This window comes from Sardina pilchardus, chromosome 7 (genome assembly GCF_963854185.1).
Source record: "Sardina pilchardus chromosome 7, fSarPil1.1, whole genome shotgun sequence".
Classification (NCBI taxonomy): Eukaryota; Metazoa; Chordata; class Actinopteri; order Clupeiformes; family Clupeidae; genus Sardina; species Sardina pilchardus.
The window spans coordinates 6,835,422-6,851,187 of record NC_085000.1 but is presented as its reverse complement, the minus strand read 5'-3'; the positions used below and the strand labels follow the sequence as shown (position 1 = coordinate 6,851,187).

The 15,766-nt window shown below is 40.6% G+C and overlaps 2 protein-coding genes across 3 annotated transcripts; one reads left to right on the top strand and one right to left on the bottom strand.

Annotated features, from left to right (window-relative positions):
* LOC134087185 (zinc finger and SCAN domain-containing protein 2-like) lies at positions 1 to 8,993 on the top strand. 2 transcript variants are annotated; one of them, XM_062540517.1, is made up of 9 exons: positions 1 to 245; positions 470 to 585; positions 829 to 1,008; positions 4,269 to 4,342; positions 4,643 to 4,700; positions 4,800 to 4,905; positions 5,485 to 5,552; positions 7,255 to 7,426; positions 7,979 to 8,993. In XM_062540517.1, the coding sequence occupies exons 1-9, from the start codon at positions 233 to 235 to the stop codon at positions 8,611 to 8,613; spliced, it is 1,422 nt and encodes a 473-aa protein (XP_062396501.1). In that variant the 5' UTR covers positions 1 to 232; the 3' UTR covers positions 8,614 to 8,993. The 2 variants fall into 2 exon arrangements, with proteins under 2 accessions (XP_062396501.1, XP_062396502.1); XM_062540518.1 differs by having other exon boundaries at positions 460 to 585.
* On the bottom strand, positions 8,842 to 14,925 carry LOC134087186 (patr class I histocompatibility antigen, A-5 alpha chain-like). Its single transcript, XM_062540519.1, has 5 exons — positions 14,800 to 14,925; positions 14,326 to 14,604; positions 13,264 to 13,551; positions 12,722 to 12,835; positions 8,842 to 10,852 (listed from the first exon to the last, which is right to left on the bottom strand). Exons 1-5 carry the CDS (start codon positions 14,921 to 14,923, stop codon positions 10,779 to 10,781), a joined length of 879 nt encoding a protein of 292 aa, XP_062396503.1. The 5' UTR covers positions 14,924 to 14,925; the 3' UTR covers positions 8,842 to 10,778.
* Positions 14,926 to 15,766: the final 841 nt, after the last annotated feature.

Here is a 15,766-nt window from a genome sequence, read left to right as displayed (position 1 = left end):
ACCTACATGTCAGGGAGTCGTAGGTGCGATCATGTCTATGTCAAATGCCTAAAATCACAAAGGAGGTTCAAGATACTCATTATTTTGTGTAATGCTTTATTATTATTATTATTATTATCATTATTATTATTATTCCTGCCAAACATGGTGCAAAACTAGAAAGACATAACACCAAAGGCTGCTACCTGACGACTCGAAAGCTTGCTACGGAGGAGAGACAGCACAAAGGTGGATGAAGTTTCCAGGTAAGAGCAGTAGACTAACACTTAAGAGACACTTAGCCGCTGGTCCCATAGACAGCTGGTAACTGTGAACTGTGTTTCCGAACAAATGTAAACAATCAAACAACTGTGAAGCTTCTCCCACGACACCTTTCAGTCTCGACAACTCTAAGACTAATTAAATGTTAAATATTCAATGCGAGTGGTTTTACATGTGATTTTGTCTTGGTTTGTGTAGGCTACTGTAGGCCTATGTGACCTTGAGAAGATGGATGAGATCAATCAGCAGAATATGAACATGAGGCACAAACAAGCTTGCATCAATCTGGAAAAGGCCACTCAATTTATCACTCAAGCATTACAGGTAAGACACATTGACATATGCCTGGACACATAAATATATATATTCTGTCTCTCTCATTCAACTGTACCTTAGCAAAAATAACCTGACCTCAATCTTAAAAGAGGGAAAAAAGTGTTCAGCTGCTTGCTGAATTTGAATGCTCCTCTGGCTTTCTGGCTCAACATGTGTCTGTATATTAACATGGTTGGTGTACAGTATGTGTGTTTGATTTACCTTGTGATGTTTGGTGTGGGTATTTATCAGCATGAAGTAGGTCAAAACCAGGAGCTCTGCATGTTGATCCGCCGCTTGGAGGAGAGAGAGGTGGAGAGTGAGAGGAGGCTGACGGAGCATGCACAGTCAAACCGACAGCTGACGCTGAAGATTGAAGAACTACAGAAACTCCTGGAGGAAAAAGATAACTCACTCACACAAGCCAATCAGGTGTGTGTGTGTGTGTGCGTGTGTGTGTGTGTGTGTGGGCCTAGGGAACCTGACAATGAGGGAAGATGGAGGCGTGAAACATTTTAACTACAACTTATTTTTATAAACCTTGGCGTGTGTAGCGTGTAGGTAATGTAGTGTGTGAGTGTGTTGTGTGTTACAACAATCCAACGATAAACTAAAGCATAAAGGAGCAGCAGGCGCAAGCAGTATTAGGCCTACAAGCAAACTAGGCGACCCCGCCCACCTCATCAGTCCTTAAGACTGTCTGTCTCTGTCTGTCTCAACCAAGTTTATTAGTTCTGATTTGTTCCAATATGCATCATGTCATACTTACTTTAGTAGGCTATGCTAATAAGTTTCCAAGGCTTATGACATCTTCAAAAGACAGGTAATTCAGGCTCTAATATTTTCTTTGTTTTAAGGCCTGAACCATGTTAAAAAAGTCCTTATGCACCCCTCCTCCCACCCACCCACCCACCCACGCACATACAGTGCCACCAAAGTAGGCTACCCTGGTTGTAGCCCATTCACTTTGGGCTGTAGAAGGGGTGAACGGATACGATGTTGGTATTGAATTTCATTCAAAGCGGTATTGAAAAGGTCTCAAAAAGTCTTGGAGGATCCGGGGGTATCCTCTACGTGGTAAAATTTGGTCTGAGGTCTCATAAAATTCTTTCAAGGTTGGCAGGTCTGGGTATGGCTTGGTATGAGTCATTAGGTTGCAGAATTATATTTGAAAAATGAATTGTGGAGAAACATTTAGATGACTAGATATTGTATCGTTTTATTGATGGTTTTCTGGTGGTCATATGTCCTTATGAATCCTTCACACAGTCAGCCGTGTGGTGCTGTGTCTGGCCCCCTGAAACCTCCTTCTGGGGACGGAGCCTTTGTGGTTCTCTCTGGCACTCCAGAAATTGGCTTCCCGCTTGGCCTCCTCCTTCCTGTCTCCAACCTCTGGCCTCAAGACTCTCTCCTTCTGTCCTTTGTCTTTCAGTCCTTCTGAATCCAAACATAATGGGGGAACAATTTAGAGTGATGTTTTAAATGTGAGCTTACTTTTTATGTAGTAAGCTCAAGCTCAAGTATTTTCTGGTGATGCAAGGCTACTTCTTTCTTACACCCAGTATGAGCAGATGTCTTCTACTCACCCAAAATGGAGTCCACTTTATTCAGGAGACTGTCGAGTACAGCTTTCACATCGTTGTCTCTCTGTTCAATTCCCTCACATTCTTCCAATTCCTTGTCCAAAAATGCATCCAGGTCATTAAGAACATTCAGGACATCTTCAGGGATTTCCATGGGCAGAGTTAATCCTTCTGCCTTCTCCCTAGACCTCTTGTCCTGTCCAGTTCTGCCATCCTCTACCTGCTTCAGCTCCTTTATTAAGAGCTTTTGAAGTTCCTTTTTGTTCTTTTTGTTTTCATTTTTATCCATGTCCATCAAAGTTAACCCCCAAAGCCTCCAACTCTCTCTTTAGTTCCTCCAGTCTGTATTTTTTGACTCGCTTTTTGATGGCTCTATCTGAGCTATGCTCATCCTGCCGTGCTGTCAGGCAGCAGGCTAAGAACCAACAGAAGTGCACTATAATCAGATCACCAGAAACCAATGGAATCTTTGTGAAAGGTGCTAAATAATAACAACCAACCAACCTCCCTCTAAAATATATTTATATACAGTTACAGTTACAGTTATAGTTATGGTGCTTAGCAGACACTTTTGTCTAAAGTGACACAAACAAAAACAGTACAATAATTAATTTAGCAGTGAACAAATTAAAAAGTTGGTCAGACTATAATAGTTGTTTTTATTGTTGCTGTTAAAACCGTCTATAGTAGAGAGAATAGCAATATAAACAATAAACAATATCAATACAAGAAAACCTAATGAAAATAAATACAGCTAAAGCTGTAGGGGAAGCTCTGCAGAGAAACCTGCAAGTGTAAAACAAGAAAACAGCGAAGAAATCGCCAAACCTGCATAGTTCCACAGATGGTAGACTAAAGGCCATCGCCCACCAGAAGCGTACGCGGCGCGCCACGAAAAAAAATAGAATTCCATTGTTTTCAATGGAGCAAAGCCCACTGGAAACGTCTGCCGCGCAGCAGCCGCACAGAGATAGAAAACTATTCTAAAATCCTGCGCGGCAAGCCCAGACCGCCGAACACCGCTGAACTCCGCTTCTGGTGGGCATCTTGAATAGATACTGTATAGCTTAAGATCCCTCTTGAAAGATCCAAAACTATTTTTGTGTACGCCAAAAATCTGTTCCTGGTTGGCAGATCTGGATTTAGAATTTTTTTTTAAAAAAAAGAGTGACACTGAGGGTGGTAAAAACTTGTTTTGTATGCATTCTGGTATCAATCTTTTTTCTTTACAGACTATATTTATTATCATTAACATTGTACCAATATTTGAGGTCTCCACATATCATGTACTTGAAGATTTTAAGGATTAAACAAGATTAGGTTGTGTTTTTCAGTCATTTTCATAGGATTAAACTGGTTTGTGGGTAGCTAGTACTAGGCCCTTGAAGATACCCATAGGAAGTATTCATGTGTATGAATAAAACATGGTACATCACTGGCACAAAATGACTTCAAACTCAGCTATTCTCACATTGATTTCCGTGTTCCTAGTAGCCACCCCGCATATCATTTTAGTCCTTTGAACATTACCAATGCAATCCCTAATATCTTCATGTGCATTTGTTGCAGAGACAGTAGTATAGACATGAATAAGGATTAGTGCCATGTGGATACATGTGGAATCTTTCAGATTAAGGTTCTGGCCACGAAAAATGAAAATGGCCCAACTCGAGGGGCGGCACCAAGCATGCATTTGAAAATCTCATTGCACGCAATTGGATAACACTACTACCAAAAACGAAAGTTGTAGCGCTGTCGTCATCAGTTTAGCTCGCCTCTGGCCCGCCTATATCAGATACAACGATTTGATTGGTACCACAGATGGTTGAGGTAAATGTAACGTGCATCATTGCTTGTGGCCAGAGTATCTTGCGGACACAATTCAAATTGTGCTTTCGCAAGAACTCTGGATTTCCAGAGTAATGGAATGACCCACTTTCTCTTTCAACCAGTCTAACCGAGGGTGTCAGTTACACAGCAGGGCATGTCTAATCAGACCGCATAGAAGAACTTGACAGTTGACTTGTAGGAGTTGTTTTTCTGTATTTGTTGGTAGAGAGAGAGAGTGAGAGATTTTTTTTTTTCATCATTGTATGTGTGTTTATACAGACTGTAGCTCTGCTGGATAATGAACTGAAGGACCTGTATCAACAGTTCCAGTCCCAAGATTCAAGTGAACATCGGTATTTGCATTCTCTTGCTCCCTCCCTCCAAAACTGTGGACTTGCATTCACAAAGTATTTTAATTTAAGCAATATTACATGAGTGATATCGGCATGATATCGCCATGATTGTGATCTGGGGGCTCATGCCTACAGCTGTATCACAGCCAAGGCAATATTTGCAAGTCACGATCACAATCACAAGTGCCATATTGCTTATTTACAAAAGTTATTTTAAAGACATCACGGCTTTCTATTGTTTCTTGTGGTTTTTGTTTGTTCAGACTCTGTCGTTTGAACTCTGACCTCTTACCTCATTAGGACATTTCAGGAAGTGAATGAATGTCTGCAGGACTGGGAGAGCCACCTCAAAGTACAGGTACACACATATGTAGACACGTCAGTCACACACGTGTTTGGACAGAGTCTGACAGGTTTTCCTGGTGTTCAAGATCTGCTGATCTTGTTTGACCCTCAGGGTTCGCTGGACTTTTCTGACTCGGAGAGGCTGGAGGGTCTCGAGGTGGAGATTAAAGAGGAAGCAGCAGCTGAGGATGATGGCTTTGGAGAGTGCAGCCAGCAGGGTAAGGACCAAGTGCTAAAGCAAAAGAGTTACACACACAAAGGCACACACGCATGTAACAAATCTCTGCTATTTCAACTAAGGGTTAGCTTTTTGTATGGGGCAAGTCGCAGTCTGATGTTGAATAATTAATGGTCTATATTATAAAAAGATATTTATTGATTGACAGTGTGTGTTGCTTTGCAACCATTCTGCTATACCGTATGTCTCTGAAGATGTACATTGTGTGGTGGAAGAATGATTCTTCTCTAACATACCTTAGCTCAACTGTTCAAAAATCACTATAAACCGTAGCCTCCTGAGGTTTACTTCTTAATTAACGTGAAATACGTGTGTACTGTGCTGAAATAATCTCCAAATAATTCTTTGTAGATCAGTGGATGAAAACCCCTTCAGATAAAAACATCTTCCAACTGACTAATGTAAATGGGAACTGTTTGAGCAACACTTGGCAATTATAGTTTGCTTATAGGAGGAATACTTTTTCCAGGTGAAATGTAATAGTTGCCCAGCAACCTTGCTCAAAACGTTGCCCCTTGTATCATCCACCAGCCTGTTTTTTTTTCTGTTCCCTCCACAGAGGAAACTCACTCCAGATCAGAATACTGTATCTCCACAGATACAGATATGAAAACGGAAATTGTCCAGGTACAGTGTTTGGATTCTAATTTTTGTGATTCGATTTTATTGTTTATTTAGATAGGGACAGTTGTGCAAAGAATATGCAGTTGACTGTTTCAAAAAACATTTAATCAGATAAGCTAATACTTATAAATAGTTATGTGTGTAATAGCCACATAACTAACTAGTTAATTAATAATAGTATTATTATTAATAATGTATGTGATGTGATCACGAAAACCCATCACATGGTGCACTCAAAAATCCTTGATTTTTGCTCTGTTCCAACCCTCCCTGGTGAAATTTGACCAACTTAAGATTCCTAGCAACATTCTTGACACTGTCCCCTAGCAAAATCCTGTATAGAGATCGCTAAGACATATGACCAACATCATTAAAACACAAAGAATTATGTACTATGTACTATTATTCTTCCACGATGGAAAACGACAAAAGACAATCTTCATGTTACTCTATTGAATTTTATTACACAGCAGATAAACAGCATTTCGACCACTGCACCGCGTTGTTCCCGCACGTCAGTAAAACTACTTAAGTTTTGGATTCCCAAAATGCCTTGCGTTTTACGTCATGTTCTCAATCTCTATACCATCCTGCCAAAATCTTGGATATTGCTTGGATGGTATAAGAATCTCAAGTTGGTCAAATTGCACCCAGATCACATCTCATATGAGCTCACAGCTCTGTAAAGTGCTGGGCACCTTCTTGCATATAGAAGCATTTTCAAACTGTGCACAATGCTATGCAAAAACATCATCATGCTACTATATTGTCAATATTGTGATATGAGAATTTCTTACCAAGAATGATCAAAAGATAAAATATGCAATATCCCTCTTTTTCCATACACGTTTGACTCATAATGTCAATTATATTACGGTGGAAGCTGGGTACCTGGAACCCACAACTTCTCAGGCTACTATATACTAGCCCAGCTCCTTAGCCACTATGCTACCACCATCCTACATACTGTGTACAGTATGTTCACATCAAAACTTAATGGCATCTGTGACTTGAACCACATTTTGAATTGGAATTTGTTTCGATTTGTTCTGAAACAGTTGCTTGGGTGAACCCGATGAACCAGTTAGCTGATTTGAACTTGCTGTGCAGGTCAAGGATTCAAGGGCTTACTGTAGGTTTTGATTGGCATAATGTTCCATACCAATATTATGTTGGGTTGCTGTGTGCCTACCAAAACTGACACCAAAACTACAACCTTGAAAGGATCCCATTGATGCCTGTTTCTGAACTTCCCCTTGTACCACTTTCAGAAGCATAACCAGCAGTGAAATTTGTGCAGTCTTGCCAAATCATTTCAGAAGTGCAGCAGAAATGTCTGTCTTGTAAACAAAGACAATTTGTTCCAAATAAAATACACATTCCTTGGTTTTTGGTGATTCTGAAACGTCAGTGGGATCCTTTCCAAATTTCAAATTTTGGACAGGAACAGGTTGGTCTGGGTTTACACAGAATGTCATGTGTCATGCTTGTGTCTCTTTCTTTTCGCAAATATGATCTGGGATTCAAATGTAAAATTGACGTCCAATAGGAACACAAACATAACGAGGCGTTGTTGTCGCCCTTCTCTCCATTTAATACTGCTTAACCAGACTATGAACCCATATATTACCATAAAAGATGTTGCGTAGTCATGAAGAGTTGTCTAAAAAAGTTTTTCCCCCAATGTGTGATCAATGTGTTTCAGGACAAGCAAAAGAAATCAAACAGAAATCCAGTCGTGTCCCCTGAGACGCACCTGTCCAGTACAGAGCCTGGGTCTCTGGCCCAGTTTAAGGACGTGTCAGTGGTGCTGGTGGACTGCTCTTGGAGGTACAAACAGCGAGGAACGGACGAAGAGGACAAAAAAGATGACCAGCGTAAGGCTCATGATCATGAAATGTATTAAGCATAGATATGAGTAGGTAGATACTGCAGTGGAGTCCAGAGTGTAAGTATACGTTACTTTGCTATTGTGAATAGCCAACTTCACACTACTTATACCCCCTGTACACAATGCAAATGCTTTTGCTGCGGAGGTGAAGGACAACAGGCAGAAACGATTTCATTACCGACAAAGTAATGTTTCAAGGCTGGAAGTTGCCTGGCTGGTTTTCTCGGTAGGAGCTTACTACGTCTATGCTGTATAGCCATGCAACAAATTGGTTTCGTAAAGGTGAAGATCTTGCGTAGTGTACCTTTAATACCACACAACGAACAGCAATGCACACCTGGCTCAAGTTAGCCACAACATGCACCACAGACTGTCCCCGGGATCCATAAATGCACTCTTTCACATCACAGCTTTTACACTCACCAGCTCACACTAATCATACAACAGTACTGTACAACCACCATGAAGTGCAAAGAAAGATATGTTAAAGAAAGATGTACTGTATATACATGATGTGTGTGTCCTTCTGGTTAAACAGGTAAAGGGACATCCAACGCATCAACTTCACCTCCCTCTGGGTTACCGGATGTCCGCAGTATCCAGCAGACATCCCCCTCCTCCATCTCTCCCACCACCGAGACCGAGGAGAGGTTCGAATGTGTCTCTGACGTGCGTAAGAAAACATTCCTGTACGGCCCAACACTAGGGACGCACCGGCATGGGAACGCGGCAGGAATGCCTTACGCCTACTCCGTCCGTGGCGAGAACTTCACAGTGTTTCACAGCCTCCACTCTGGGAAGAAACAGTACCTGTGCAGCATCTGTGGCAAGAGCTTCACCACCGAGATGAACCTCAAGAGACACCAGTGGACTCACACGGGACAGAGCCCGCACACCTGCGTCCAGTGCAACAAGAGCTTCACGAGACGGCTGACCCTTCTGGAACACCTGCGTGCCCATACAGGGGAGAAACCACACCAGTGCACCACGTGTGGTAGACGGTTCGCCGCGTATAAAAATCTCAGGATGCACCAGTGGACCCACACAGGGTGGAGTCCGTACACATGTCCGCAGTGTGGGAAGGGTTTCCCACGGCGTGATCGCCTCAAGGACCATCAGCGCATTCACTTCAGGGAGAGACCCGTGCCAGAAAAACCCATCCATCAGTCATAAGTTAACATTTACAAAGAGTACAATAACCCATGAATTGTAAAATATGCATGTCTTTATTTCATTATATATTCACATCACAAACATTTACAAAGAATACAATAACCCATGAATTGTAAACTATGCATTTGTTTATTTCATTATATATTCACATCACAAACGTTTACAAAGAATACAATAACCTATGAATTGTAAAACATGCATGTGTTTATTTCATTATATATTCACATCACAAAGCAAATCAATTTCGCACAGAGTAGGCTAATGTGAAGTGTCTCAGCACCTCATAACAAACTTGTGGGAAAAAAATAGGACATTGAAGTAACACACTAATGACACAAAATTTGTAGAAGCAGTGTACAACATCCTGGTAAATCTACTATGGTAGATAATAAATAATTGTATACAGTGAATAGCGAGGTTTGCATTCATATATTGTACAGACGCGTGAAAAACCTGAAGGGTATGATGCAGGTTGCAGCTTTTTGAACAGTGTTGCTGGGCAACTACATAACCATTTCCACATGTTCTGATTGGATGATCAAGAAAACCTGATGATCATTAGGGTTGCCCTGCAACATTGCTCACCTGAGAGAATTTGTACAGGATAGCCCTGGCCCTGTGTATATGTAGTAACCTGCTGCTGTGGTAAGAAAATTGAATGCAAGCAGACTGAGGCAGGTTTTAAGACATTTATTTGTTAACAATGGTGTTCGAACTACGAGCTCGGAGGCCAGCATAGCTCACCGCTTATGGCCGCTTATTTCCACTACACTGCTTACAGTTTATATTTCAGGAGGTACTAAAGTGCATACAGATAAAAGAACAAATAAAGTGCAGTGCGGGTAGGCCTATAGTTTAGATCAGTTTCTTAACTGGTAGGTCAGGACCCAACAGTGGGCTGTGGTGCTATCTAATATCAAACCTTTATTTTGATGGACTATTCATATGTGGACATAGACAATGTGCATGTAACAGGTCATGTTAGACATCATTTTAGCGGGAAATGCAAGTGCGACCCTGATATTAGAAGAAGACTATGGATTCACTTAAGTTGAGGACAAAATGACAGAAATTCCAGTGTGTGGTGTGCAGTGAATTGCTGGCACACAAGAGTATGAAAGTATCAAAACTAAAATGCCACATGGAAACAAAGCATCCATGTCAAATACAAACTTGTCGAGTAGCATCATGTACTTTGAAAGGCAACATCATATCAGGAGTTGAGAACCAAATATAATGCCAAACATCAGCATGTTCCAAACGAGAACCAAGACTTTGCTTATCTTACCACATAGCTCACCGTATCACTTGGCTTGGATGCTAAAAATATAGATCACGTTGGTATATGGGTCGTGACTTAATGAACATCGGAAATTACCAGTATGGGTCCCACTGTTTTTTTGATAGAGAGCAGCATATATGTTTGGCAGTCTGTCAGCTATTTGATAGATTTGCATGATGACATTAACATTAATGACATGGATAAACATGTAACCTGTGGTCATACTGGGGAGCACCAGCAGTATTGAAATGGTTAGATAAAGCTACATTGCAGTCTTCTCAGACTTGGTGCACCAACCTTATAGCTTGAGTGAATACACACATGAACACCTGGTTGAGAGTTGGTGGTACAATTAGTGTTGCCGCCTTCTATACAATTGTTCTGGGTGTGATTTCACTGAATCACTGCCGGGTTCCTTAGTATGTTTTGGATAAAGACATCTCCTACTTGGGATAAAGATATCTCCTACTAACTCCGAATCAGTTGGACCCGAGAAACTGGTTGAATTTTCATCTGATTTCTCACAGAGTTTGAGCAGACGCACAATGCCTTATTAAAAGATGTCATAATCAGTGGGCCAGCGCTGGTCTGCTCATTCCGTTCCGTTCAAATTCATTGCCGGCAAATTAATTTATTTCTCGGCTGTCTGTCTTGCAGAGCAGTGTGATTTGAGCATTTCCAAAACGCGGTGCGAGAACAGAAATCTTAAGTGACTGAAACGTGTAGCATGAGCCTATACCATATTATTGGTGCGTAGAGTACTGAAACGTGTAGCATGAGCCTATACCATATTATTGGTGCGTAGAGTAGGCTACTGAAACGTGCAGCATGAGCCTATACCATATTATTGGTGCGTAGAGAACCTTTAAAATAAACGTGACTCTTATCTCAGACTCTTGACAAGAGTTCTCTCATCCTCCTTCTCCTCTTCCTTGTGCTCCTTTCTCTTTTCACCATCTGAAATCAGAGACGCTCACAGATGATTCAGTCACATTGACACAAAACTCAACTACAGGAACAGAACCTGAGTTCTATGGAAAATGTTTAAGGCTTATCTATCTGATGTCTATTATCAGAGTAAGTGGTCATAAAAGTGTGTTTATGCTTGTATTTCATATCAACATAATTCAATTCATTACTAGCATAATTAAATGTCAATGTATGGGGTAGTGCAAAAGAATATGGATTTTGTTCTCTCTATACAGGCTGAGTAATGTAACTGAGAAAGTTGGCGAATGTCTACCTCTTTAAGTTACAACCCGGGTTACAAGCCGTTCACTCAGGCAATACAACAGTGATTAACTAGAGAATGTAATTCCAGGGAAATTACGAGTGCATGAAAATGCAAAAATGTACAGATACATCATGTAGATATGTTTACCAATGCTAACCAGGTTGATTAGCTAACTTAGTTGATGATTTCTATCAGTTATGCTAAAAATGCTAACTATGCTAACAATGTTACCTATGCTAACAATGCTAACCAGGTTGAGTAGCTAACTTAGCTAATGATTTCTAGCAGTTATGCTTAAAATGCTAACTATGCTAACAATGCTAACCATGCTAACTTGCTAGTGAGGACTTTTATTTTGAAACATTTGTTACTAGGGTATCCATGATGGCCACTATCAGAAATAGTGCTGCCGCGATTAATCGACATAATCGGACTAATCGATTATGAAAATTAGTCGATGCCAATTTTTTTAGTCGACTAATCGTTTTGCTATTGACCCCCTATTTATTTTTGGTCTCCCGTCTCTTAACGGCTGTAATGTTATTAATTCTGTTATTAACTCTACAAAAGTAGGCTGATATTGATATGATCATATCTATATCTATGGCTATATGTCATGTTTTGGCCCTTCAGTTGAGTTAAAAATAAAATGGACACAACAAAATAACGAAAACTTGATTTTTTTTTTTAAATAGTCGTTTAGATTAGTCGACTAATCGAAGAATTAGTCGAAAGATTAATCGTTAGAAAATTAGTCGTTAGTGGCAGCACTAATCAGAAATAAAGAGGTTACTGTAGTATAATCATGTTGGTTGCTATGGATACTGTCATAAAAGTTTAATTTTAATGGTTGCTATGTTGGTTGCTAGGTAAGTGGAGGTTTCATGTAGTTGACTGGAGGCATAGTTGATGATAACTGACAGTTGGAATGGTTGAACAGTTAAATAGTTGAGTAGTTTCAATGGTTAAATGATTTAATAGTGTATTATTGCAGTGAGGACTTTTATTTTGAAACAGTTGTGGACAGAGGAAACAGTTTACAGGATATGTAGTCTTCACAGAGAGATTGTATGCTTAAAGCCTGAGAATGACAGAGCTGCTGCAGGTGGGGCTGGCCACCTGGCATAACATTCTAATTGCCCTATTATGATGTCATAATCCAATGTTAAGTCTATGGGGAAATTTTAATAGTTTTTATTTAATAGTTCAAAAAGTATAAAAGTTACAAAGTTGAAAATTACATAGCTGAAGTCACCTAAGTAAGACCTACGCAGCGCAGTTTGAATGAAGTTTCTACGTCGAGCGGTTGAAGCTGAATTGAACGCACAAAAAGTGTCTGAAGAAGAATAATATCGATAAGAAGATGTCGGATAACAGTAGAGTGCATTTGCATGCACTCTAATAAATGTCACAACGTCACAAAGTCTCAGCTTTATTAGTCATGAGGAATCTCTGTAATCTTACTAATAGTCATCTACACTGTGTGGGTCTAAGCCAGTTTTAAGGTGTGTCATATTTGCCCAGTTCTCACAGTGTAAACAAAACCAAAAAAGCTTGTGAGGGAGTAGAATTCCTCTTGATTGAAAACCTACCTTTACATTTTCGTCTACAAATGAGAAGGGCGATGATGGATCCAATTAGACATGCAAGCAACACCACCACCACCGCTATCACAGTATATTTTCCACCTGGAAAAGGCTCATAATCTAGAATAACAAAATCAGACTATGTAAGAACTTTTATTTCCTGAACCACACAATTACAAATTAGGAGAAAATATAAATCTGCCGGTAAATGACAACTAAATGCCGTAATTTCCCGACTATTAGCCGCGGCTTATACATTGATTTAGCAAAATTTCTTCAGCTATGAGGTTATTACAGGGGGGCTGTTAATATGGTTTTGTTTCTTTTAACTTCCATAAAACACTGACCTGCGGATTATTCACAATGCGGCTTATATGCAAGAATTACTGTAACACTATAAGATTAGGGCCCTGGAGGGGCATGACCACCTAAGGTTGGGTCAAAGTTCAAATCCCAAACCTGATGTTGCTAGTAGTGCCTTTTGGATACAAGCATATGCAAAATCTCACTCGCTTTAAGATCTGACGAGGTCTGATGAAAATCATTACCTAAAGGTATGTCCAGCTTATTGTCCAGGCTACGGTGTTCAGCTGTGCAGGTGTAATGGTGCTGTTGCAGTTCCTCTGCACTGACCTCCAAGCTCTTCCTCATTTGGTACGTCTCATCACAGTTAGGTAGCAGCTCCCCCCCTGTGATCTGGTGATCAGACACAGACTGGCCATCTCTGAGCAGGGTCAGGTTGATGTGACGGGGGTAGAAACCAGTGCCCAGGCAGGTGATTTTGGCCCCTCCAGAGTCTGGGAGTGCCCTCTGGATGAGCCGGACTCTGGGCTTGACTAATCAGATTAAACATTAAACATTACAGAACATGAGTGATAACAGATTTGAATGCTTAAAGCCCGCTGTCAGCTGCTGTCAGTTTCTTATTGGCTATTCCAAACCTAGCCCACATCTGTTCCGCTCAACTGATCGTTCCCTTCGCTCACAAGTGGTCGCTCTCATTAGGGCGCCTTATTTAAGCTGCATCAGTCTGTTTACTATCATTGCTTTCTCTGCTCGCTGCTTTGCAACCCACCTCCTCCCCAGCTCCACCTCAAAATGGTTTAACTTGAAATAAAGTCATTTAGGAGCTCATGGAAAGACAGGGAATTTCCTCTGAACAGAGCCATACCGCCAAATACAAATAAAGTTGGTTCTAAAGATATTTCTGTCTTGTGTGTTTTTGGCTTAAGTGGTCCTGACAGAACTACACAGTTTTGGTCTACGCCTAGTCAGCTAACCAAAGAACACCATCAACGGAGCTGGCACTGATAAAGACTTGCATGATACATGATAATGGTCATCTTTTGCTCATATTGTCTTGTTAATATTTCATGCTGTGAATTGCTTTTTTCACTGTACATATGAGCGGGGTCTTTAGTTCTGTCCTGCAGAACCACAATGTAACCACAAAGTAGCCTGGATGGCTAGCTGGAATGTCCTGTTTATTTTTTTCATCTCTCTTCCACATAACCGTATACACTCAAAGTGAATTTAAGGATCATACTAAAATGAATCGCTTACAAAATCGTCAGTGTAGCGTCATGTGACTTCTCAATACATTGCATTACCTTTTCTCCTCACACGTCTCTTGTTCTGCTCAAGAAATGTATAAAGTGCACTGATGCAGATAGGCTGGTAAAAGTCTGCAATGACCCATTTGAAACTCTCCGACTGGAGGGTGTCCCAGGCTCCCGGCCATTTGAATTCAGTCTGAAGGGTTTGGTCAGGAATGCTGAGGTACTTTTCATCTCCATGGTCTCCATTGAAAGATTCCTTACTCACCATTCTCCCTGGTCTGTTCTTGGCTTGTAAATCACAGCCAAATATTCGCTGGTGAAACTGCACCCCTATGAGGTAGAAAGGAAACACACACACACACACACACACACACACACACACACACACACACACACACACACACACACACACACACACACACACACACAAACACACACACATTTACATTACTCCAATAAATCCATTCAGATGTCACCCTTGAATATTTATAATTACAAGAATACTTAATTAATGAATTTGCTTACCATGTGTGCTATTATAGTGATGCATCAGTTTATGTGTTGTAACTCTCATGTGCTCATGCATCATAGTAAATACTGTGAAGGCATTTTTCTGGTCACTGGTCCCAAACATTTCCTCATCATTCATAGGTCCTCTTGAGAGAAGCTTTTGTTCTGCGGAGGAATAGTACCCAATCTGAATGTCATCCAGCATCAGCACTGCACTGAATTCGTGAAAAGGTGTGTGTCCTTTGATATATGTGGCAAAGGCCAACAGTGAATGGGCACCTGTCAAAACAAATATTTAATAAAGCTAATTGAGAGAGACAATCCCTTAATTATAGGATGCATGCTAAAATAATATATGAATAGTTGTTCACACCCATGATTAGGCCTACTCCTGTGGAAGTTTATTTTGAAATTACCTTTGCTAAAAAATATTTTTCACTCAGACATACAGTAGCCTTCATCAAAGCGAAACAAAAACCCCCCAACAACACTAACAGTGGCTTTCGCCAATCAAAACGTATGCAATTTAATCACATTATATTAGGCATATATAATTATGTTATATATCATAATCACATCATGACTTTGGCCTGAAAAGAGGCTGGCCTCGGTTTCGTAAAACACACCATGTCCAGCCAACTTCACAGCAGTTGTCCACATGTATAACAGCCAACTTTACGGCTGTCTATTCACATAAACAACGTTCGTGTTTGTGAACTTGAACGAATAAAACGTGAGCCCTACTTTTACCTGTCATCGCTAGTCACTGCATGCGCAGACAAAATAAACCAACTGTAACAGATATAACCACAAAATAAGGCTTTTGGTATGAAGATGTCTTACCATAGACCGTAGCGTCAAGGCTGCAGAATATACACAAAATGTCAACGATTTGTAGGCCTATCTTTGGCATTCTGACCTTATACCAGCTGCCTACACGGTCCGTGTTATCAACTTGTCTTGTTGACGCCTTGTTTGCATT